This window comes from Anas platyrhynchos, chromosome 1, assembly GCF_047663525.1.
Source record: "Anas platyrhynchos isolate ZD024472 breed Pekin duck chromosome 1, IASCAAS_PekinDuck_T2T, whole genome shotgun sequence".
In the NCBI taxonomy this organism is placed as follows: domain Eukaryota; kingdom Metazoa; phylum Chordata; class Aves; order Anseriformes; family Anatidae; genus Anas; species Anas platyrhynchos.
The window spans coordinates 85,480,934-85,505,312 of record NC_092587.1 but is presented as its reverse complement, the minus strand read 5'-3'; the positions used below and the strand labels follow the sequence as shown (position 1 = coordinate 85,505,312).

At 46.0% G+C, this 24,379-nt stretch overlaps 1 protein-coding gene across 1 annotated transcript; it reads left to right on the top strand.

Annotated features, from left to right (window-relative positions):
* The first annotated feature begins 10,551 nt into the window (after nucleotides 1-10,551).
* UPK1B (uroplakin 1B) lies at nucleotides 10,552-23,928 on the top strand. The gene is made up of 8 exons (XM_027449623.3): nucleotides 10,552-10,683; nucleotides 17,263-17,350; nucleotides 17,890-18,090; nucleotides 19,658-19,732; nucleotides 20,467-20,589; nucleotides 20,889-21,068; nucleotides 21,953-22,036; nucleotides 22,642-23,928. Exons 2-8 carry the CDS (start codon nucleotides 17,282-17,284, stop codon nucleotides 22,690-22,692), a joined length of 783 nt encoding a protein of 260 aa, XP_027305424.3. The 5' UTR covers nucleotides 10,552-10,683; nucleotides 17,263-17,281; the 3' UTR covers nucleotides 22,693-23,928.
* The last annotated feature ends 451 nt before the right edge of the window (nucleotides 23,929-24,379 follow it).

The following is a 24,379-nucleotide window of genomic DNA, read 5'->3' as shown; positions in this document are numbered from 1 at the left end:
TCAGAAGGCACTGTCACTCGGGAATGTGAGAGGTGAATAAAACTAAACAAACCAAAGACACGCACTGGTAGCACAGGAACTTCAGAGTTAAGATACACTTTGCAAACATGTCATTTGAACTGCTTTTAATTCTCAAAACACTTGCAATGCTCATTTTCATACTTTCCAAGTGTCTGTTTTCACCCTCCAAAGGACGTTTGTATTTCTTGTCTCTTGTCTGAAGATTATTGAAAATGTGCAATAGACCATACTGTTATTTTGGCATCACTTCATGTGTATGTGCAGTAGGTGCCAGAAAGCTTTTTGTCACTACAGACTTTTCTCTTTTTTAGGCAAGTGCTCTAATTTCATGATGGATAGTAGCATGTTCCCAAATGTCTGTCTCTGGCTATGAAGAGAGCACCACTGAAACTTATCTTCCATCTATCTATTTGCAGCTAAAAGTCTGATGATTAGGTTGTGTGATACTCCACAGCAGAGCCTGGGCCCGAAAAGTTTGGGAATAACAGAGGCAAGTATTTGGCATACAAATTCTGCATCTGAGAAGAGATGCCTTTCTAAGACTCAAAAAAGATGAGTTAACTCCTGTGTTTCCAGGTTAAAGGCAGGAAGCACCCCTGTCATTCACAGATCACACAGGTTTTTAAGGTACTATGCTCCCAAAGATAGCTAAAGATAAGATAACTTTTCATGGGTTTTGTAAGAGTTATGATGTGGTCTTAGGTGTCTAGGTCCCACTGAAGCACTGAAGCACTTTTGAAAGCCCCGCTTATTTTCAACATCTAGATGAATTGGGTTGCTTTTCAGGCTCATATATTTTTGATCAAGAATTTGTAAGGGAAGTGCTAAAGCACCTCTGTGAAACAGGTAATGAGTGGAAGATAATCAACATCACACGAAGTTAGTGTCTAAGGCTTTCCAATCTCTATGGTCACTTGTCAGCACATTTTCCAGGAGACAGAGGGGTTGGCATGTCTTTGAATTTTATTGTGGAACAGAACTAAGGTACTTTTGGGTACGGCCATAGCTGTGAATTTCCTAGGTTTCTATCATTTGTATTTTATTATTCTGTTTTACTTATGAAAAATTTGTGAGTTGTGATGTTATCAGGCTATAGACATGTGCCCTCAACTTTGTGTCAGCTTCAAGAGTGTTGTGGAAGGAAAGTTCCTTAATTTCTCTTTCAGACAAATTGAAAAGAGCTGGAAAGTATTCCTCCTATAGGTGCTGGAAGTTTTGCAAGAAAGGCTCTACACAGTGTTCCTCAGCAATCTCAGGGCCAAAATTTTCGTTTCATGCATTGAAGACAAGGAGAAAAGTTAGATTTAAAATGGAAACATTTATTACAGCATTAATTCCAGAGTGACTCTCCCTTTTCCATACATTCTTTCCCAAACTTTTGGATCCTTGTTTCTTCTTCATAAGTGGACATTTATCACCATGGCATTAAACTGTCATTAATTTTTTTGCCTTGGGTGCTCTGAAGGAATTAACAGTTCATTGTGTGTAACCGAAACTACTCCATATAAGTCCTTGTGGCATGCTAGTCACTGTATATTTGAATGCCCTCCAGTTGTGTGCTAAGCAACGTGACTAACATCTGCTGTTTGTTTTCTCCTCTGCACAAGGGAGAATGAACTGACGTGCATTCTTATAAAAAGGGTGTTTTGTGTTGTGTTGTGTTTTTTTTTTTACCCACACCTGCGTATTGCTTTGTGTTTCCAATGGATAAGGGTAAGTCACAGAGTGGAAGGTGGGGAGGCTAGAAATAGTTTCTAATTCCCAAGAGTGCTTACTCTATAGTTCAAGACGGAGAGTGAGCAAGCACAGTATTTTCACAGATGAGAACTGCTGTTGATCCATGAACAGACGCAGAAGCACGACGTCCAGTTTGGCTTACGAATCACATGGTCTTGTGGTGCACAGAGCATTTTTGTTGTGAATCTTGGGGCCAATCAGACAGAGATCGTACACACCTTGGCATAGGTGTCATGGATCAAAAGGACAGATCCTTTTTCTGCCATCTCTGTATGGAACTTAAAAGAACTGAGGTGCCCAGGTAATACTAAAGTTGCCAGTGTAGCGCCTCGAAGCAATTAAAAAAAAAAAAAAAGTGTTGTAACTGCTGATTAAAGATCTTTTGAAAAGTTAACCTGTCTCTGCTCTACTTCTTAGGTGGAGGGCACAAGAATGACAGCTCTTCAATGGCATGCCACTTATAGCATGAGACATTTCATTGTGACTCACTGGGTATGAATCATGGCTACATAACACCAATTTTAAGCTAGTTTAATGCCATTGATTTTGAAGTTTCACAATTATGTGAAACTTGAAGTAGGCAGCAGCAAATGTTCAGAGAACTGTGTGTCTGAAATAGAAGAAATTAACCTCTAGGTAAACTCTAATAAAGAGCTTAGCTCAGAAGACAATTCAGTCTGAAGACTGGGGACTATGGGAGTGCTTAGGAAGGGAATATACCAGGGCAAACTGATCATACCCTCTCTGACATGCCTTCAGGTTGTATTCAAGAGAAAGTTTCTCCTGATCATTCTTATAGCCAAAAAAAATGCAGAAGAAAAAGAAGAAACATGCTGTTAAGGTCAGGCTTCAATATCTGTGGCTGCATTGCCTTTTGGGCATGTAGCCTTCATGGACAACATTGAGGTACCAACATCATCAAAAGTTTTTGGCCATACCTCAACGTATCACAAATGAAAAGGGAAACTGACTTGTTGAAGTGACATTGTCTGATGAACAGCCACCTACCACCCTCTCCTGGGGAAAGGTGATGGGCTGGAATATCACTTCAGAATAGCAGAAGTTGGGCAAGGCAATCTCAGATTTCTATACTCGTAATTCAAGATCAGAAACTTACTGCAGACACTGCAGTGCTTGGTCTGTTTTTGAAATGCCTGGTGTGAATGAATGGAATGGCTCTTTTTTCCCTCAAGGATGTCATCCCCATTCCCTGTGCAGCTACTTTCCCTGGTGGGAAGAGCTCACCCTTTTTTACCACAGAACTAGCTTCCTTCCAGCTTTCAGGAAGCCATCTCCATGTCATATTCACCCAGGAGTCTGGGGTGAGCTATCTGTCAGTGCAGAAGTTGGGAAAAACTGCAGGTGTAATTTCATTAACTGCAGGAAAGTAATACCGGGGAAGAAACTAAAACTGTAAGATGGAATCACTTGCTTTGTTGTTGTTGTTGTTGTTGTTATCTACTTTGAGACCAAAATTAAGCTCTTTTTCATTTCCAGCCATTAAAGTGGTAAGAGATGGAGGAACACAGGGCTACATAGAGCCAGTCTTATGAAGGTGGACAGGTACCTAGTACAGTTTGCAAGTGTGAAAATGTAGGTAATGTAGCTAAGGGAGTGCTACAGCCAGCTTACCCTGGCTATGAAAACTTCACTAAAAACTGACAAGCCTTTAAGGGAAATGTCTTATTTGTCATCACCTGGTCCTATACTTAAAAACTCTTCTTATGAGCTAGGAGCTAGGATCCATATGAGGGTTAGGGAGTTTGTGAGAACAAGAGGTGACCTCTGTCCTTCCTCCTTCCCTTCAACCAGTGTCTCATGCTATGAAACAGGAAGTAGAGGTGAATAAACACATAGAATAGCACAATTGCATGCTAATGGGAAAAACATGTGCTATATGAGCCATTGAAGAAAAACTGTTCCCACCTTAAAAAGCCATTGGTGTTTGGACATATGAGTAGACATCAGGGAGAAGGCTACATTAAAATGCAGGCAAGTGGGTGGTCAGAGAGACATAAAGTTGTAAAACTGACTTAAACTTGCATAAACATCATAAAACACACAACAGGAGTCCCTCTGAAGAGAAGAGAGATGCCTGCTCTGTCCTGCTATTATTTAAGTATCCCCTAGGGTCTAGCATAACATCCTGCCTCTTTGCAAGGAGATCCAGGGAAGGGAAGTGTCACAAGTTTGCTGAAAACCCAGGGTATTGAAAGCAATGGGAACTCTGCCCGGCAGAGAACCCATTTTTTGACCATGGGACACCATGCACCAACTCTGCTTATTAGACTCTGTGGTAGCATAACTGAGCTTTTTTGAGAGACTCCTTGATGCCATGATGATGATGATCTATGTTTGACAAGGTGGCTGGAAGTGCATATGGGAGAAGCTCAGTTTGTTCTCTAGAGCAACTGCTCCCCACCTTTTTCCCCATTAGATAGCTGGATGTTTCCAAATGAGAAGCAAAGCTTAAGAGCTTAAGAAACCTAAGAGCTGGGAGGAGTCCAACACAACTATAAACAGAATTAATTTTCTTGTTAGGTTTTAGAGCCCTCTTAGAAGCTGTTCATAAACCTTCATGGCTCTTCAGAAATCGTGTGTTGAAACCTGTGTCTTTAGCAGCTTTCAAAGTATCTTGCAGAAAACTAAGGGTGAAATTCAGCCTTTCCTGTATGTGTCCATGAGAGGGCAGCACAGACCGGCGGAGCCTTCGCTAAAGGCTTTTAAGAGGCAGGATAACTTTATTCAGTTGCTCGCTAGCTCACCGTGATTTATGTCCGGCAGTGCAGCAGCTACAAGGAGAGAAAAAGTCCGTGTAAAAGGAAGTTTCCAGTTCTCAGGGAAGTTTCCAGTTAGCTACTGAAAGATTAAAAGAGAGTTTCAGAGGAAGTGCTTTGCACAGTACCTACAGTTCTGTCTGCACAATCAGTTGCTGTGAGATGCCAACCACTCCCTTGCCAAAGCAGAAGCTGTCAACCCAGAAACCCTATAAACTCACCCAAGGCATGCATGCTATTTATTTCCAACCCAGCTCTCCTAAGCACTGCACCAGCCAACACCCCTCTGAAATTACTCAGTGTTCCTACTGCTGAGACTCTTGCAATGCAGCTTTATCTCGACTGTCCTCCCTCTTCATTTTGGGTGCTCCAACCCTCTGCCAAGGTGGGTTGTGGAGATGTTGAGATAAATCAGACATAGGTTTGAAATCCTTGAAGTACTTGGCTTACAGCAAGCACGCTGCAAGCAGGATAGTGACAGGGAACTGTAAGTAGATGGCAGTGCTCCACCGCCAGCCCACTACAGCCTCCCAAATCAGAGGCAGCTAATGCAGGGGTAGGTGAACAGGCTGGATATGGGAGGAATGAGGTATCCCGAAGCACCTTTCAGTAAAGAGCTGGAACAACTCCTGTGAATAAATTTCTTTGTCCCTTTCCAAACAAGCAGTAAAAGTCTCCAAGCAAGAGCTCTTCTTTCTACCATATTGCAGCTCCTGACTGACACACAGAATTTAGGAGGAGGGATTTTTAATCACCAGCAACAGCAGTGCAGCCACTGGGTCCAGACAGAACAGCTTGTTCCCAGTCTGTTAGATGAAATACAAGTGAAATACCAGAACCAAAGGACTACCACAGTGCCAAGGCCATTCAGGACCTGAGGCCACATGCTAGCAGATATATCAACACTGGCATCTGCATTCTTCCAGAAGCAGTAATCCAGAAAGCCCTAGAATTCACAACCAAGAGCAATATGGAGGCACCTTCTAGCAGTCCTTCCCAGGACGTTGCCAGCCTTTTAAAGGAGCTATCTCAAGCACAAGCAGAAAATTCTGTGGTCTCAAAAGTCTTTTCTCCTGCCATACATTTTGCAGGGTGACAGTCAATCCTTTTCTAGGTACACCGAGATTTCTAGCCTCCTGTGAACCTTCCCTATGGCCAGGGTCCTGTTCCTAGCCTGCCCTAGAGTGTTCTCCCCCTTGGCCAGGTGCCCTGTGAACATATTGTGGTCATCACAGGGAAGACTCCTCGCTAAAACAGCCTTAAAGTCCTGAGACTGACATAGGAGAACGCTTGGAGGCAGAAGTAATAGCTTTTATCAGATCAACTAATAGAGCTGCAAAAGATGTGCAAGAAGGGCACACAAATCCTTCTTCAGGTCTGCAATAAAACAGCAATCCTCAAAGTGAAGTGCAAGTCGAAAACATTTGCTTTGAGCAGAGCTTCATATCTACGAGGATAGGCCAGTGGAAGGAAAAGGTAGGTGGTATATGGAGAGGAGAGACATTATTAATAATGAAGAAAATGATAACGTAACGGTGCCCTACAGGAAAGAGGTAGACTACAATGTGTGGGAACACAACAAGATCAGTAAGGAAAGGGGAGATCACACATCATAAAACCACTGTCCTTGTAGCATGCTCAACATTTCCATCTAGAAGACTTAGAAGCATTGGTTCATTTTTGTTCTGTCCTTCAGCATATGGGCTGAGAGGTTAGAGATGATGTGGCTGTACGATGAGAAGTGCTCCCTGCCAGTAAATAGGTGCTTGTGAGTTCTCAGGACAGCAGTTGCTTGCTGTATACTTTCCAAGGCTTTCCACTTTGGCCAGATCTACCCAGGACTCATTCTTTTCCTCTTTTTAAAGCCAACAGGAGGGTCCATAACATCCTCTGATGATTTATATGTACTTCACAGCCACTCTGCTGCTGAGGACCACAGCCCAGCCTAGTTAATCCCTCATGACAGGAGGAGAGCAGAGGTAATAACCATCGCTGTTTCCCCATGCCCTCCACTGCCTGGGTAAATGCTCAGCCTGAAAGACCCAGCCAAGGCAGCCAGGCCCACCAGAAGAAGCTGAAGATGAGATTCAAGAGGAAGCCACGTCCCATTTATTTGGCCCATGATATCCCATCCCCAGAGGTGTTAAAGGCCAGGCAGGGTGGGGCTTTGGGCAACCTGATCTAGTAGGTGGCATCCCAGCCCATGGCAAGGGGGTGGAGCTAGGTAATCTTTAAGGCTCTTTCCAACCCAAATGATTGTATGATTTACTTGCCCTTTTACACCATCATAGGTGTTGGCTGGGGAATGCCACTCTTGCAGGGCTTGGCTTCCCTTCCACATCAGCAGAAACTCTAGCTTATGGGATGGACCCAGGGCAGGGTTTGACTTCAGGACTCTACCAGGCTCCTCTGTGCTTGTTTTATCTTCTAGTCTCTGTATACCAAAAAGCGACCTCCAGGTTGCTGAAAGACCTAGGTGGGATGAGCAGATCTAAGATGTAGATACTTTGGTCAGGGTTTTTCTCTGCAGAAATTAGCGTGAGATCTGTGATGAGGCTCTCCTACTAGTTTCTTTCATAGTCTGCAGAATAAAAGAGGCTTCCTTAGGGGACATTCAAAGCCCAAATCTATCTCAAGGTACTCAGGAAAGCACCCTGAGGATCTTCTTTGCCAACAGTAATAGCAACTAACAGAGATTACCTTTTATAAACATTCCCTGTTTGTCTAAGCTTTTGGGCCAAGACCACTGAGGAATGGAGCCACAGCAGCTGACTAGGTTGTTAGCAGTAGAATACTGGAATTTAATTAGTTATCACCTATATCCAGATGAGCAAATTTCAATATAAGCTCTAGTCCAAAACTCCCTGGGGAAGCAGTTCCCAGCCTGAACCTAGTTCTTTACCAGACAGAGCAGCTTCCTCCAACTTGTTTGCCCTTTCTGATTGCTCACTTATGAGAAGGACAAGAAATGATCTGTTTTGAAAGGCTGAAAGTACGGATTTTCATGCAATCACATGATTTTAATAGCTTAGATTCCATGCAAACACTGAAAATCGCAAGTCTTAAAACCAAAATACAGCCATGTATCATAAATAAAAAATAATAATAATAAAGAGCTCATGAATAAAACTCTATCACACAAAATTAGAAGAATAAGGTGTAACCCCCTCTTTCCATGCAATATTAAGAAACCACAGTTGTTGAGAGTGTGCTTTATACATCTCTTCTTAGGAATGAGGAGTGCAGTGCCATATTCTTGGGTGGGTTATGCACTGCCAAATACCAGAACTACCAGCATCACAAAGATGCCTGTATCTGGCTTTTCTGTAGCAGTCTCCACCGAGGTATCTGAGGCTTTAGAAAGAAGTTATTTTCCACATTCCGCATCACACTAAATATATACATACAGTTCTGCTTTCCACTCTCTATATTTCCAGGCCTAGATGGAGGGGCTAGCCCATCAACCCAGTGGTTTATCCAAGCCCACTATAATTAGCCCACGGTTGTTGCTAATGGTATGCCATTTGTCTCCCCGCACTCAACACTGTTTGGTAAACATTTTCTGGGACAGAGCTGCTCTCCCCTGATCTCCCTAGGTGGTGTGCACTTATTTATTCCCCTCACCCTCTCTCGAGATGTATCAGAAGTGTCAGAAGAAGGGCAAAACCTTGCGAAAGGTGAAAGCAGCTGCAGCACAAGCCACAGCCCAGCTGGCAGGGGAGCGGAGGCAGGAGGCCAGCCACAGACCCCAGGGGCAGGGTGGACATCTGCCCCTCGCCCCCCATGTGGAGGCAGCAGGAGGCAGCCAGCAGGAATTCCCTGCTCCTCCAGGGAGGGCCTGGCACTCGGCCACGGCACGTGGAGGGCTTGGGCGGCCAGAGCCAGCCTCAGCCCCCCGCCTGGCAGGGGAAGGAAGGTTGAACTGTGGATGGGGAAGCAGCTGTTCACAGCCCTCCCGGGAATGCAGGAGCAAAGCCAGGTGGCTGGGGCTGGGGACGGGGCTGCTGGAGTGGCACCCTCAGCAGGAGGTCACCAAGGTGGTGGCTCAGCTCACGGGCAGCACCTTCTGCAGTGTGTTGTGGCAGGGATGCTCAGCCTTGCTCTGAGGATGTCATGCACAGTGGAGGGACATTCATCAGGAAGGACCCCCTCCCTAGGAAAAAAAGAGGGTGCCTGTTAGATTGAACCTGTGCATGGGTATTGCTGACAGTGCAGCCACACCGTGAGGGATATAAGGTGTCCTGAGCCCTCTTTGTGTTTTCACTTAAATGTGAGACCTGATCTTTGCATGCAACATTGAAAATGCAGCAAGGAGCTTCCTCACCTGTGGATAGGAGTGGTTTCTTCATGATGCTGGCATGAGGCAGGCACAGAAATGTCTCCTGCCAGTTTGGCTGCAATCTCCTTTTCCTTTCTGTGTGCTCTCTTCCTTCCCAGCTACCCCCCTCTCACACTCTTTCAGTCTTAAATCATTATTTCCATGCTATAAAGAAAAGACATTCAAAGAGTGCAGGAAGGTGAAAGGGTGTTCTTAGGGGTTGGGAGCAAGGTCAGTCCATTAGAATTGCCTACAGCATCTATTCAGCATTTATCAGCAGCTTTGTTCTTTCTTTGGGCATTTTCCATCTCCCTCCCATGCCCTGTTTTGAAAAACTAAGGCACATTTAGTGACAGGCACATTCTCACGTTGCCTCGTCTCCCATAGAGCTTATGGTCATAGTGATAATTCTCCCAAGGAATTTCATTTTCTACCTCTGTCTCATCAAGCAAAACCCCCAACTGCAGTGTCTTCACACCCAATCCAGCACTCTGCTTTTAATCTACAGGCAGCAAAGGTGTGCACAAATGTGGGTCTATGTGTGCGTATGTGTGTGTAGAAACTACATGCATTTGTATTTTTTCTACACATCCATATACACTTGTGTACATGACTTTTTGGGAGGGGTGCATGCATTTGTGAGCCTGTAGCATTTGCAAATGCAACAATTTTAAAAAATGTATGTATCTGTCTATACGGAGCTGTTGGCATGTTCTTATCTGGACTATGCAAACACAGATGCAGATCTACAGGGAAGGCTGAGGCAGCTGTGGACAGCTCACTGGGGGTGCCCATGGTGGCACCTGGGCTCACATGGAGTGGTTTGTCAGCCACACCACCCTTTCTTGCTCAGGCCAGGTCTCACATATTCTTTTGATGTTTGTTTTTGACTTGTGAAGAACTCTTGAAATATGAAGCTCCCATCACCCATCCCATCACTGTTCAGTAGGTTGGGGTTTGCACACAGAAATGAACACCAAGCACAAGCAGCTGTGCCTTCGCCAAAGATTAGATCAAGGCTCCGGTAATAAGAATGATGATTTTTGGCAGATTTGGGCTGGAACATGTAAGGAAGGTGAGAGAAGTGTCTTTCCTGATGTGTTCCTCAGCCTCAGCCCCTCCTAGTTCATCACAGGCCAATCACTACATATGCATGTCCTCAATTTTACTCTTCATAAAACCAAATGAGTTAAAAATCCATGTGGCCCAAGGCAATGCGATGTTCTCCCCACTTTTCTCACCATCCGTAGTGTCTTGCACAGTAGCCAACACCTACATTTTTGTTTCTAAAAACACCCTGGGTTAAAGAAAATCAAAATGGCTCCAACCCAAACTACTGTATTTTTCAAGTCTTCTCCATGCAACACAATTCAATGAAAACACTGATGCTCGTTTACTCTCTTTTCTAGTCAGTGCATTCTTCTTATACCACGTTCAAACAATGGTCCGGCAATCCTAATATTTATATTTACTCCCTTCAAATTTACCTATACTCTTTAAAGTTCAAGTATCTCACATGAGTGAGTCACTCATCCACCCTTTAGAGAGTACAATGCTAGAAATTCTTCAAGCTTTCTGTTTTCGGCACAACGACATTCCGATACAATCTGAGAATCACAGAGACACCCTCTGGTCCCACAGGAGCCAGGGAACAGGTTTGGCTAGAAAAAAAAGTTTTCCTCATGTGATGGGCACCCTACCAATCACACACGGCTCTTCTCAAGCAACCTGGGCTCTTTAAAGACCAGGCGAGACGGGAGAAAAGGGGCTTTTTTTCAGCTGGACAGGTGTGTGTGGTTTTCTGCTGGGAAGCATCACCAGGAGAGAGGGGTGAGTACCTGGCTTTGGTCACCATCTTTATCTTCATGAGGCAAATCAATGAGAAGCATCTGGTACAAGAACACAGACTTTTATGTTAAATGATTTTCATTTCAGACCCTGGGCTGTGTTTAGTATGTGGGAGGCTGGTACCTGGGTGAGGTTAACTGCAGATGATTATTAAGCATTTCTTTTTTTTTTCTTCTACCGCAGGCTGTGTCTTCTATATGGCTGTTTTAATTTGTTTCATATTTTTTTCTCCTAAAGACTAGGGAGGAGGAAATGGGAAAATTAGATCTGTTGCCAACATGTTTGAGTGTCAAAAAAAAAAAAAAATCATCACAGAGAAAGACAAATCCTGTAATTCCCCCTCACTTGTGAAAATATGAAGTATATATTTAAAAAAAAAAAAAAAAAAAAAAAAAAAAAAAACACTCTTGTTTTGGCTTTGCTGAACTAATGAGGGAGAGAGGAAAAAACTACCTCCCAGCTCTATTTCCGAGGTAATTATGCCTGATGATGATTTAGCAGCCGCTTCACTGTTCACATAGGCTTCATTTCATAGCGATCTCTCTTGAAAGGAAACTTAATTAGTCTATGACCCCTGCTTGATGCTGAGCTTTGTTTTTGCTTTATATTTCTCCCCTGGTAGCATAAAATAACTGGCTGGCTTTTCATTTTCTCGGAGTGGCTGGAGGCTGGAGAACAAGCTGCTCTCTGCCAGGGGTGGCTGCCTTTCACTGGCAGGTGGAGTGACGGGAGAGGTTCGGTGGGGCAGGAGGATCATGTGCGTGTGTGCTGGAAATCTTTGCCTCAAAATAAATAAATGACGAACCGCCACTTGTAAAACATCCGCCTTTGCAGCAGCAGGGTCCAAAAGATTCATCAATAAAATATTTAATTGCCTCCTCTTAAAGGCAGTGTAACACTGCATATTTCCCAAACACTTTGAAACTGCCTTTGTTTTTTAAGTCCCTTGGGGGCTTATAAAAAGAAAAATTTCAGAAAATAATAATAACGACAGCAATAATGATAATTAATAATTATGAAGTTGGTTTACCCAAGCCTTGCTGTGCAGGACACCCTAGTGGGTTGGGCAGGTCTGTGCCTTGCCTGGGGCGTCCTACAGCACCTGCACTGCTCCTCTGATGGCTCCTCCTTGCCAACTTCCCTCTCTTGGCACCCCACCACGGGTGTTCTGCTCAAGCTTGTAGAGACAGGCCTGGGAAAGCCAGAGGGCTAGGAGGAGGTGGCTGGATGGGGTGAAGGGCAGGGCAGGGCCCCCAGGCAAGGATGAGGTTTCAGCGTCTGAAAGGCTGGGTTTGTTTAGTTGTGCTCAAGTGGTTCCAAGCCTTTCGGCTGAGGCATCTGGAGGCTGCAGAATGCATGGGAAACAGTACGAATGCACCTCTCGTCTCTGCCTCCTTGCACAAGAGGAGAAGAATGCCACGTAGAGCTACCCAGGGAGGTAGCAGGGGGTGAGGTGAAGTCCTACAGGGCCCAACCATCATGTTCATGTACTGTCCCCACTCCTCTTCCCACCCTCCAAGGGTGCTGCTTTGTGCCAGCCCCTGCACTCCAGGCCAGGAGGGACGTGGGGGTGTCATGTCCATGATGGTGGGCAGTGGCTTGAGCATTCCCAGCTGCTGCCCGTGGTGTGAGGGGCTGGAGGTCTTCTTGGCCAAGCTCTCTACAGGCTGCCTAGGACCATGTCCAGATGTTTTTTAAATATCTTCAAGGAAGGAGACTCCGTAACTCTGATTACATGGAGGACCTAGGGCTTCACAAGGGCTGGGGTGAGTGTTGGCTCTTCGTAGAAGCAAATTGTGCTCACAGGAGGGGTTTTGGACATCCTTTTGGCCATGGTGCTGTGACTCCACCATGAGAACTGGCACAGAACATGTGGCAATCAGAACAGGACCCCCTTCTACATGAGGCAATGCCAAAATGATTCTTATCCATGGGCTTTTTTGGCTATAGATGGAGAATAAATACACTAAAGCAGGGGACATTCATCTGTAAGGCTACTGAAATCCTGTCTCAGTCTGTAAAAATAGGGTGTAGAGGTTTCAAAAATTCAGTCAGAGCAATGTGTGTTAATTGATGCATAAGAGGCTGAGTCCTCCCTGTATCGAGGCACTGCTGCCAGAAGGACTTTGTTTGAAAGTCTGCATGGTATTAGTCACCTAAAACACAAGGGCAGAAGCCTGACTTTTCAGACAGGAGCTTGGAGAGGATAAGGGAGAAGCTGTAGGCTGGGTCCTGGCCAGGTGTAGGGAGGGAAAGAAGGAGATGCTTCAGGAAGGATATAGGTTTTTGTGGGTTTTGTAGTGCAATGGGAGCAACAGAAGCCTTTCCAGAGCTCCTTGGGGCATGGAGCAAAGCCTATGGTAGTGATAATTGAAAATCTGAGACCACGAAGTGTCACAGCTAACCTTCAAAGTCCCCGGGATGTGCTAAGGAACACCAGGTCCATGCAAGCTTGCAGCTGAAACCCCAGGATCCGGCCCCCTTCCTTTGTCACAAGTCAAGTTTTTGGATATGTTTTGGATAATAGTTGCAGCCGAAGCTCCTGTCTCCTCAGGGGTTTCCCTGGAGTCCCAGGAGAGTGTGTTTGGGTTGTAAGATTTTCCTTAGCCAGCCCACGCAGAAGGCTTCCCTTGTTCCGAAATGATTTGTGTCCGCAGGCACGAGCTGCTGGCGCCTGTCTCTCTGGGAGGTGGGAGGAGGACTGCCTGCCAGTGTCACTCCCAGGGGATGGTGGCATCATGCCTGCACGCAGCCTGCCTCGGGCAAGGCAGCAGAGTTTTGTCTCATGCCTCTGCAGTCATGCACCTGACCCCAGTGCTGTGCTCTTGCTTAATGCTGCTTAATTCTGAGGGACAAGGAACAGGCAGGGTGGGAAGTCACAGATCTCCTGCAGCTTCTTTTAGGTGACCACCCCCATACAGGGTTTGAAATGAAGTCCTAAGATTCTGGAAAGCCTTAAGTTGCCTAGATTTTTGGCACTTTCAAGTTAATATCTGTGTGGTGGTGACCATTCCCAGCTTTCCTCCCAGCTGCAGCCTTCTAGGAGATGGGTTTACACCAGAAAAGGTCCCATTTCTGGGACTGGTGTGCCTGCAGTAATACCTGGCCAAAGTGAGGCAAGAGAACGCCAGGTCCTGCCTACAAGAAGAAATCCAGGTTGTAGGGAAGCAAGCATGTGGGCTGGGTGGAGAGTCCAAGTGCAAGGGTCTCCAAACAGGTGGCTAGTTAACGAAAACGAAGTAGTTGAGCTGCGCCCTTGGGCAGCCAAGAGCAAGCCAGGTCTAGCTTCCTTCAGTCTGAGTGCTGTTGTTATGCAGCAGAGGTGTCTGTAGGAGAGAAGGGGAGGATAAAGACATTTCTGTAGTGTTAAGGAAAGGGTTGTGACTTTGTTAACCACACTTAGCGTGATCTGTCGTGCTAGACACATGGCACACTCAGCCCTGCTCTCTGCATGGCAGCTGGAACAGACCTGCTTTTTCACATGGCAGTCAGAGTTCATGCACCTGCCTTCAAGCAGGGAAGACTTCCTTGCTTTTTGGACTGTGCTCTTATGTCTGATGTCTTTCAGCCAGCAATAAGTAAAGGCTTTTCTAAAATCACACAGAATCACACAGAATCACACAGAATTTCTAGGTTGGAAGAGACCTCAAGATCATCGAGTCCAACCTCTAACCTAACACTAACAGTCCCCACTAAACCATATCCCTAAGCTCTACATCTAAACGTCTTTTGAAGACTTCCAGGGATGGTGACTCCACCACCTCCCTGGGCAGCCCGTTCCAGTGCCTCACAACCCTTTCAGTAAAGAAATTCTTCCTAACATCTAACCTAAAACTCCCCTGGCGTAACTGTAGCCCATTCGCCCTCGTCCTGTCACCAGGCACATGGGAGAACAAGCCAACCCCCACCTCTCTACAGCCTCCTTTAATGTACTTATACAGAGCAATAAGGTCACCCCTGAGCCTCCTCTTCTCTAGGCTGAACAAGCCCAGCTCCTTCAGCCGCTCCTCATAGGACTTGCTCTCCAGGCCCCTCACCAGCTTCGTCGCCCTTCTTTGGACCCGCTCAAGCACCTCGATGTCCTTCTTGTAGCGAGGGGCCCAAAACTGAACACAGTACTCGAGGTGCGGCCTCACCAGAGCCGAGTACAGGGGGACGATCACCTCCCTAGCCCTGCTGGTCACAGTGTTTCTGATACAAGCCAGGATGCCGTTGGCCTTCTTGGCCACCTGAGCACACTGCTGGCTCATATTCAGCCGACTGTCCACCATCACTCCCAGGTCCTTCTCTGCCTGGCAGCTCTCCAACCATTCCTCTCCCAGCCTGTAGTTCTGCTTGGGGTTATTGCGCCCCAGGTGCAGGACCCGGCACTTGGCCTTGTTGAACTTCATACAGTTGACCTCAGCCCATTGGTGCAGCCTATCCAGATCCTCCTGCAGAGCCTTCCTACCCTCGAGCACATCGACACACGCACCTAGCTTGGTGTCATCTGCAAACTTACTGAGGGTGCACTCAATGCCATCATCCAGATCATTGATGAAGATGTTAAAGAGGACCGGCCCCAGCACTGAGCCCTGGGGGACGCCACTAGTGACTGGCCTCCAACTGGACTTGGCTCCATTCACCACAACTCTTTGGGCCCGGCTATCCAGCCAGTTTCTAACCCAACGAAGCGTGCGCCAGTCCAAGCCAAGAGCAGCCAGTTTCTTGAGGAGAATGCTGTGGGAGACGGTGTCAAAAGCCTTGCTGAAGTCAAGGTAGACCACATCCACAGCCTTTCCCTCATCCACCCAGCGCGTCACTTTGTCGTAGAAGGAGATCAGGTTCGTCAAGCAGGACCTGCCTTCCATAAACCCATGCTGGCTGGGCCTGATCGCCTGCTTGCCCTTCAAGTGCCGCATGATGACTCCCAAGAGGATCTGCTCCATGAGCTTCCCTGGTACTGAGGTCAAACTGACCGGCCTGTAGTTCCCCGGGTCTGCCCTCCGGCCCTTCTTGTAGATGGGCGTCACATTTGCTAGTCGCCAGTCAGCTGGGACCTCCCCCGATAGCCAGGACTGCTGATAAATGATGGATAGGGGCTTGGCCAGCTCCTCTGCCAGTTCTCTCAGTACCCTTGGGTGGATCCCATCCGGCCCCAAATCCCTGCAAGGATTAAGGCGGGGGTTTCTACGGCTTTCAGATGTTTGGAGAACCAGTCTGTCTCAGGTTTGTCAGGGTCTGCAGTATTGTACTGCAGACCACACGTGGCCAGGCACTGCCCAGACCTCCAAGGCAGTTCATGTGACTCCTGGACATGCTGGCTGGCCAACAAATTTGCAAGTTTGGCAGCTTCAGGTTGATCTCATAAGCCTGTACAGAGCTGTGCAGCTTCAGATGTATTTATTGTGCCAGCCTCCAACCACCTGGCTGGGAATAAGAATGACTTTTTACCTGGGCAACAATGGCTACTCGTGCTATCTTGAGGAAATGCTTGGAGAATTCTTGAGGAATCCCAAAAGGTTTTTGAAGAATCACAGAGTTGGTCACCCCAGGAACAGAGGGCACGAGTGCTGGTAGTCCAGCAGGGGAGGAGTTCAAGCTGCTTTTTCCTTTGCCAGCTCAAGTTGGGCCCACTTCAGCCTTTCGTTCGTGGCGTCTGTTTTCTTAACCACCCAATAAACGCAGCTGTCTCGGGGCTGGGGTTATTCTTCCTCCCCCTCACCATGCACACACGCACTCTGTCCCTTTGAAACAAGGGCTCCACCGGTGCTGGAATTTGGGCTTGTTTCTCCAAAAGGCCTCACACCTCTGACTAGTGCCTTTATGCCGCTCTCTCTGGAGGGGGATGAATCCGAGGCGGGGCGCCTGGGCCCAGCCTGCAGGATGTAGCGCTCTCAGGAATTTGGTGGGAATGCTGCTTGGCCCGGCTCCCATGAGCCAGCTGCAGCCTGAGCAGCTCCATCTCTCGCACCTGAGCGGGAATGGGGGCCCCAGCTTTGGTTCCTGGCATGGGTGGGAGAGGGAACTACCCCTTAGCAAGGTGCTGCCAAGCCCTGCAGTGCCAGCATGTGTGTGATAGAGCTATAGCACTGCAGTCACCAGCATGGTCCCGTGCTGGTGTTGGCCAAGAGGAAATGGCCAAAAGGATGGATGGCATGTCCTAGGATAAAGCTGGCTCCTTTGAAGGAGGAGCAACGTGAGAGCTCTGAACTCATCCCTTATCCATCCTGGTGGGTGCTGTTGTGTCTGTGAAAACCTATTCAAAAAAGTGAGCTGAAGCCACTGGCTGTGCACAGAGTTACCCCAGTCTTGTATAGCTCAACTGTCAGGGAGAGTACGTGTCACCAGCTTCACACCTGGGGAAGTTTTTCCTCTGGAGTGGGGTACAGAAAGGCTGGCAGGTTCTGTCTATCCTTTTCCATGGGGTAATTTTCATTTCTGAATGAAGATATTGTACCTGTCTAATTGACAACTGGTTTTTGTTTGTTTGTTTGTTTGTTTGTTTGTTTGTTTGTTTGTTTCTTTCTTTCTTTCTTTCTTTCTTTCTTTCTTTCTTTCTTTCTTTCTTTTTTCTCTCAGGTTGTATGAAGAACTAAAGATGGCAAAAACTGAAAATGGCGTACGCATCTTTCAGGGTCTACTAATCCTGGGGAATGTGGTCATTGGGGTAAGTGAAGTGGGACAGGGGTGGGTGGGTGGCTTCCTTCCAGTATGACACTTCTTGAAACAGCATTTCCCAGCCACGAAATCCCTTTGAAGTCCACCAATAAGCAGAGCAGTACGGTGTGAGAGGAAAGGTAAAGGAGACCTGTGCTGGCTGGTCATTTGGGTACAGAGGAGACAACAAGGGACAGCAGAGGCTGATCCACAAGACCAACATAATTTTTAGAGGAACAGCCCTTGCTGATGACCAACGTCTTTCCAACCAGCTCCTTCCACATAGTGAAGGGAAAATCTGTGTTAATTCTTTCTTAACATCCTCAAGTTCTAGGCCTAACATTTCAGGTCTAAGCTGGGTGAGTTCAGCTTGCAATCCTTGTGTTAAGGCACAATAAAAGAGATTGTAGAGTTGGGCACAGGAGGAATTGAGGATCTCCTGTTGGGCAGGAGGGTGAAAGAAACAAATGCAGGCTTCTTCATTTTGTGTCTTTGTTATTTCTTTGGGGAAGCTTGATTTAATGGATTTCCCCAATTTGTACTTCTCAGATGTGCGGTATTGCCCTGACAGCAGAGTGCATCTACTTTGTGTCCGATCCCCATGGTCTCTATCCTCTGGTGGAAGCCACAGAAAATGATGACATCTATGCTGCTGCCTGGATTGGCATCTTTGTTGGCTTTGCACTCCTTGCTCTGTCTATCCTTGGCATCGTAGGAGTTATCAAGTCCAGCAGGACTTTGCTGCTGGTGGTAAGTGTAGCAAAGTTTGCCCACTGATTCCTGACAAACTGAAAAAAAAAATGCTGGTTTATTTTCCCTGCTCACCTTGATAATCACCCACCAAGCAAAGATAGGTTTTATTAGTGAGGAGAAGCCAAAGGATCTTCTTCACCATGGCTGTGTTCTCCCACAAGGTGATACCTGTGAGGACATACACGTGACAAACTCCCAAACCAGGATGAGGGAATCAATAGTGAGAGCCGCAATGGAGGTTTAAAGTCACGGGCTTGACCCTGACCTTGCCCTGAAACCATGCAGAAACACTTGTGCAATCACATGCAGCTGAGATGTGGTTTAGATTCTTGTTTCTCCCCACCCCCTACTGCCTTTCAGCTGTCATGTACCATTCAGTTTAGGAGCTGATAAGTAATGACTGCTTTACAAGGCATTAGTATGTGTAAGTATACCAAATATGGGTGCAACTGACAACATTATACATCAGCAAGCAAGCAGAAATTACAGGGGTGAGGACAGAGAGCTTTGGATAAGCCAAAGACAATGTTAAGACGTGAACAAAACTATATAATTTCTTACTTAGTCCCTCAGGTTGACAGTGGTGAACTTAATTGGTGCTTGCATTAAGGAAGGGTAGAGCTGAAAGCTATGCAATCAGCTCTCTTGAATTAATGTAGGATGGCAGGGTGTCCGTTTTAAACAGGAGACACTTAGAGATCTGAGCTCTTGTGCCAGAGAATTCGCTAAAAAACAGCTGATGGAAGAGAATTTCTGAATTTTAGTGTCTTGGCTGAAACTCAAGGCTGTGGTGTAAGAGAAAACAGAGAATACAGGGGGCAAAAGCTGGGGTAAAAAGAAAACCAATGCCCTGAATATGAGGAAAAATAAATAAATTAAACCAAAAAAAAAAAAGTGAGAGGAGAAATAGACACATGAAAACTGCAAAAGGAATATGGAAAAGGCTAAAAGGAGTTGTGCTATGAAAGGAAGAGAAGCAGGTGAGAGGTTCTCTTGAGGATCAGTTTTCATGAAGGATCTTTGCTTACAGAGTAAGAGTGCTGAGGATATCTGATGATGCTGGGGAAATCCTGAGATCAGGAGGATCTGATCAACCCATTAAATTGCACCTTCTTTTTCCATAAAGTATGAGGACTCCTGCTAGAATTGAATAGCTTCTTGCTGAAAAGCTATTAGCTTGCAAGTGGAAGTGAAAGGAGGAGACATGGCACAAACATAATTTGCCAATGAAATACAGTGATGAAAATGGCTAAAGTTATTCTAGGGCATATGGGGCAAAGTATTTTCCATAAAGACATGGTGGCATTAATGCCATTCAATGAGGTTCTGATGAAATTACGTCTGTGAGCTGGAGTGCAATTCTCATCATCTGCCTTCAGGAAAGCAGGCTGCAAACTGAAACAAGCACAGAAAAGGGCTACATGAATGTTCAGAGTAAAAGACTGGGGAGACTAGGATAGCCTGGCTTCTTCTGGCTTGAACAGGAGTCAGGGCTTAATCTTGAAAAACACAGAACTGGAAGAAACTGCTTAACTAAGCCAATTCCGCTCTCTCTCTCCCACAGTATATTATTCTGATGCTGATCACTTTTGCATTTGAAATGGCTTCTTGCATCACGGCAGCAACTCACCGAGACTTTGTGAGTATTGCTTTCCTCATGTATTCATGCAACCACATAAGAAAATGTTACATTTCTACGGCACGCTGCCTCCTGTTTGGGAGAGTAAATGGCCTGTGTGGTGGTACACTGTAAGCTCAAAGGACTACTGCTGAGATACAATAAGACCCCACAAGGGAAACCTTCAGCCTCATTATTCTAATGAAAGAAATATTTTTGTTGTTTTTAACGTAGTTTTGTTATTTTTGATACTTTAAAATGTTTATAACTCTGCATCTAAGGAAATAATAGCATGGGTTAGCTGAATCATCAATACAGTGTTTAGCCTTTCAGCTACAGGCTGATTAATCCATCGTACATACAGAAGACACATCTTCATCATTGCCACAGGCAGTGTTACTAGTGAGGGAAAGATTACGTGGGTAACTGCAGATATTGGTGGGGGGAAATGACCTGTGGCACTTCAGCTCCAAGCAGCATATCAAGTGTAACCTATAGCTCCTGCAAATCTCCTGGGATCTGACATCTGGAGGGACTTGCTCAAGAGTCATGATCAAGATCTATGTTTGTGTTGCTCCTGCTCCTTCAGTCTGGCTCATTACCCTCCTCTGTGTAAAACTGGAAGAGGGAAACCTTCATTCCTCTCCTCTATCAGGACACTGACATAAGCAAACAAACCCACCCCACATAACCCCATATTTGCTTTACATGGCCACTTAATTACATAGTATTTTTTTTTATTTTTTTTCTTGCAGCTCACACCAAATCTCTTCCTGAAGCAGATGCTAGAGAGGTATCAGAAGCCTGAGGCAGACAATAACAATGACAAATGGATGAGTGAAGGGGTCACAAAGACATGGGATAAACTCATGCTTCAGGTAATAATAACACTGAAAATGCTCATTAATGACTAAATGCCCTGCAGCTCTGGAATTTCAAGTCCTCCTTGGGGCCACTCCCTAATAAAGAGGATGGTATCTGCCTTGAACCTTACATGAAGTCCTGCCATACTCCCTATTTCGCTCATTTATCAGATGGCAGACTGTCAAAGGCAGGAACTTCAAGAATCTTTCCCATAAATTCATGGTTAATGACTAACCAGCCATGTGCAGGGTCCAGTCTTGTCCAGGGCCGTGATCTTGGCTGTTGAAGAACTTTCCCTTCTCTCTCCCCACAGAATCAGTGCTGCGGAGTGAACGGGCCCTCCGACTGGCAAGAGTACACATCTGCCTTCCGCACGACGCACAGTGATGCTGACTTCCCCTGGCCACACAATTGTTGCGTCTTGGATTCTCAAGGGCATCCCATCAACCTTGATGGCTGCAAACTTGGAGTCCCTGGCTTCTTTAAAAGCAATGTAAGGTTTTCTCTGCTTTTTCCAATTAACTTGTGTTGGCCAAAGGTGTCTTGATGTTAGGGAAGGAAACGAGGAATAGCCTTCCTCCTCTATTGTAAGCTACAGGTGTTAAAAAGGTTTCTGGAGGAGGAAGGACCCTGAAGGGTCCTTGCCATGTTGAACACAGGACAGATTGTGGTAAAGGCATTTCTGATAAAAACATTATTTAGAAAACTCTTCCAGTGCCAACTAGGGCATCTTCTACATGCAGGTGGATCGCAGCTAAACCAAACTTACCCCGAAGATACAACATGAGTGAGCAAGTCAGCAGTTCTCCTCTTCAAGGCAGTTGCCATAACCAATGGAGAACAGATGTCAGGGGAGGATGAAGAGGTTGTCTTCTGGCATGGTGCCCCAGAAAATGAATAGTAGGGCATCTCTGAAAAGTGGAAGTTGTTTCCTGTGGGGAGATCCAGTTACTGAATGCATCACTGGCTGAGCTTTCCAGTAGACCATCTTTTCCTATTCAGACAGATTTCTGGGTCATGAGCTAACAGACATTTCTAGAGGGTGTTCAAGTTTCCAAACTTGCCTACAACTTCTTGATTATGGAGGCCATCTCTTTGTGGCTGTGTTTAGTTACATATGTTTATTTGGCATGTGGATGTCACAGAGAATTGTCCTTGAAGTGTTTAAGATGGATCTACTTTGTATTTGGAGCTAGAAGCAGATAGGCAGTCTGCAAGTTGTCAATAAGCAGTTCAGTTCTGGCTTGTCTTCTTGAATTACCCAAATTAAAATAGGAGAGGAGCATGCCACTTGACTCTCTCTTAGAGGTGGATGACCTTGTAACTTAGCAGCAAAAGCTCAAAACTGGTGTTGATTCAGGCATGGTTGTCTTACAGGGTTGTTATGCTGCTATTTCTGGGCCAATGAACAGACAAGCCTGGGGTGTTGCCTGGTTTGGATTTGCCATCCTCTGCTGGACTGTGAGTACTTAATATTTGCTTTTATTTCCACTTCTCTTTCCTTGCTATTCCACACCCAGTAGGGCGGAGGTAGATGACAGCTGACACATTTTTAAAAAATCTGTAGATGATGGTTATTTATTTGTCACCAATCTGCTTGTAGCCAGTTCCACTAACAGGGCTACATTCAGAAGTTCCCCTCCATCCTGGCTCCCACACTCGAAGAGCTAAACGGCCTGCCAGCCTGCTGTGGCTTGCTGCCACCTCAGTAATACAGCACAGCAAACACAATGTGCAGACACTTGTTTTTTTAAGGACATTGAATCATCTGAACTGCAATCATGACAGATAATCCAGTATCTGGTTCAAAGACTTTGCATGAATGTTTCAGGTGTTCTGGGTTCATCAGCTTCATGACAGATAATCCCCAGTGAGCTGACTGATCCAGTCAAATAGTTACATCTACTCATATTTTCTTTCTTTCTTTAAGCTTCTTGTGCCTGAATGGACTTTGCTTATCGAAGTCCACTGTTGCTCTCTTCTATCAGTAGGACTACATGGGACTCAGGGGAGAGGTATGGAGAAAAAAAGGGGAGTAGAGAGACTTAGTAGTCTTGTCTTTTCAGTTCTTTGTCCTCCTCGGCACCATGTTCTACTGGAGCAGAATCGAATACTGAAGGCCCGGTGTCCTCAACGTTGTCCTGAAGCACTCCGTGAAACTGCATTTGTCTCCTGCTCCATGCTCCCTGTGCCACTGAGGATTTGAAGTTTTCCTGATACCTCTCCCATATTACTTTCGCCCCTCCAAAAACTTGACACACTGAGTTGATCCTTCTAGGAAAGAACCTTCTTGTTCCTTCCTTGCCCCTTGTTCTGCCTTCTGACTGAGGTACAGTCCTTCTTCTGCTGTGCAAGAAATCCTTGGAGCATAAGATAAGAAATGATCCGATTTCTTCTGTGATGACATCAGAGAGGAAAATGCCCAGGTATGCTTGCTCCAGAAAAGTCTCTCTCTAAAACTAGGCTGAGTGTAAATCGTAACGCTAAAGGCTCTGGCAAGGGCTGTATGAGCAAAGCTGTAACCTCCTGTGACCAATAAAGACGGACGCTGCAAGGGAGAGGACTGCAGAACTCTCTAATGTATTTCATCTTCCAACTTCCATTCCTGGTCTCTGTCACCCCATGCCTTCGAGTAAGGCAGATTCTCTGAGAGTTTAAGTGTGTCAGCAGTAAAGACGTATCACAGATAAAAAGCCTGTTGCTAGTCAGGCCCAACAAAAGGCTAGCTCACTCCTCTGCAATACGCTGCCTGTATCCAGGCCTACCTCCTGTGACCGATGAAACTGCTGCCTGTTCTGCCTTCAGAAGTGCCAGTTCATGAAAAGCTCCACTTGCTAGCGAGCGACTCCACCAAAATCTGCATGTACTTCACAGAAGATTTCACTAGAATTTGTGCAGAATACAAGGGGTCCTGTGCCATAGTTGGCTTTGTGAAAGTGGGAGTCCCACACCCCTAAATCATTGTGCTTCTTGTGTCAGCTACCTACGGGTACATGGTCATGTCTCCTGTGTACTCCTCCTCCCACATCCCCAGATAAGGCAGGACAGGCATGAAATAATGCCAACAATCTTGTGAAAAATGCCAGCAAGGTCCTTAGTGAGCCAAGTCCAGTTGGTGCATCAACAGTTACAAATCTTACTCGGTTCAATAGTGGCAGTTTACTTTGGCCCAGACTGACCTGCTGTCTTTCCTGGTGGATGTTTTAGTTACATGTGTAATGTAAACGTGCTCCCGTGTAGAGCATTTTAAGGTGAAGCCTCTTCCCAAGGTGTTCTGGCTCAGGTTGTGACAGTTTGCCAGCTGCTGTGATACCTTGTTTTTTGTATACTTGCCAAAATGCTAATTAAAAAGAAGTGGAAGTGAAATTTTCCTTTTTCTCATGATTCTGTGTTTGGGAAGGGAAGATGATGAAGGCCTGTATCTGGGACATCCTGGGCAGTGCAAGGTGAGGCCTTGTAGTCCTGTAAGTCCGTCCTGAAGGTCTGAGTGTGCAGTGCCCTGATGTATGGTGCTACAGTATGTCTGCAGTTCAGTAGCCCCTCACTAGACCACTAGGGGAGAAAAAGAGGGTGAATATCTTGAAGGAGAAACAAGTCCCTGTAGCAGATGGGACTGATCCCCATGGATCAGCCACTCCAGTAGGGGAGATCATATGGAAAAGTCCTGTTTTAGTGGGGTGGTGATGGTTTTTGAGAGCCTGGACTCTCAGCAATTTCTGTAAGGACTGCCTTGTGTCTTCAGTACTTTTTTGTGAGACTTGAGGACATGGATCGTCCATGGGGACTGTGTATGTCAGTGGTCTG

What these genes read in the sequence shown, in the direction of transcription:
- UPK1B (XM_027449623.3), top strand. Translation starts at nt 17,282, where the DNA reads ATGGCAAAAACTGAAAATGGCGTACGCATCTTTCAGGGTCTACTAATC. An exon ending in GCAGGACTTTGCTGCTGGTG is followed by an intron (nt 18,091 to 19,657) that starts GTAAGTGTAGCA and finishes TCTCTCCCACAG; the next exon opens with TATATTATTCTGATGCTGAT. An exon ending in CAGCAACTCACCGAGACTTT is followed by an intron (nt 19,733 to 20,466) that starts GTGAGTATTGCT and finishes TTTTTCTTGCAG; the next exon opens with CTCACACCAAATCTCTTCCT.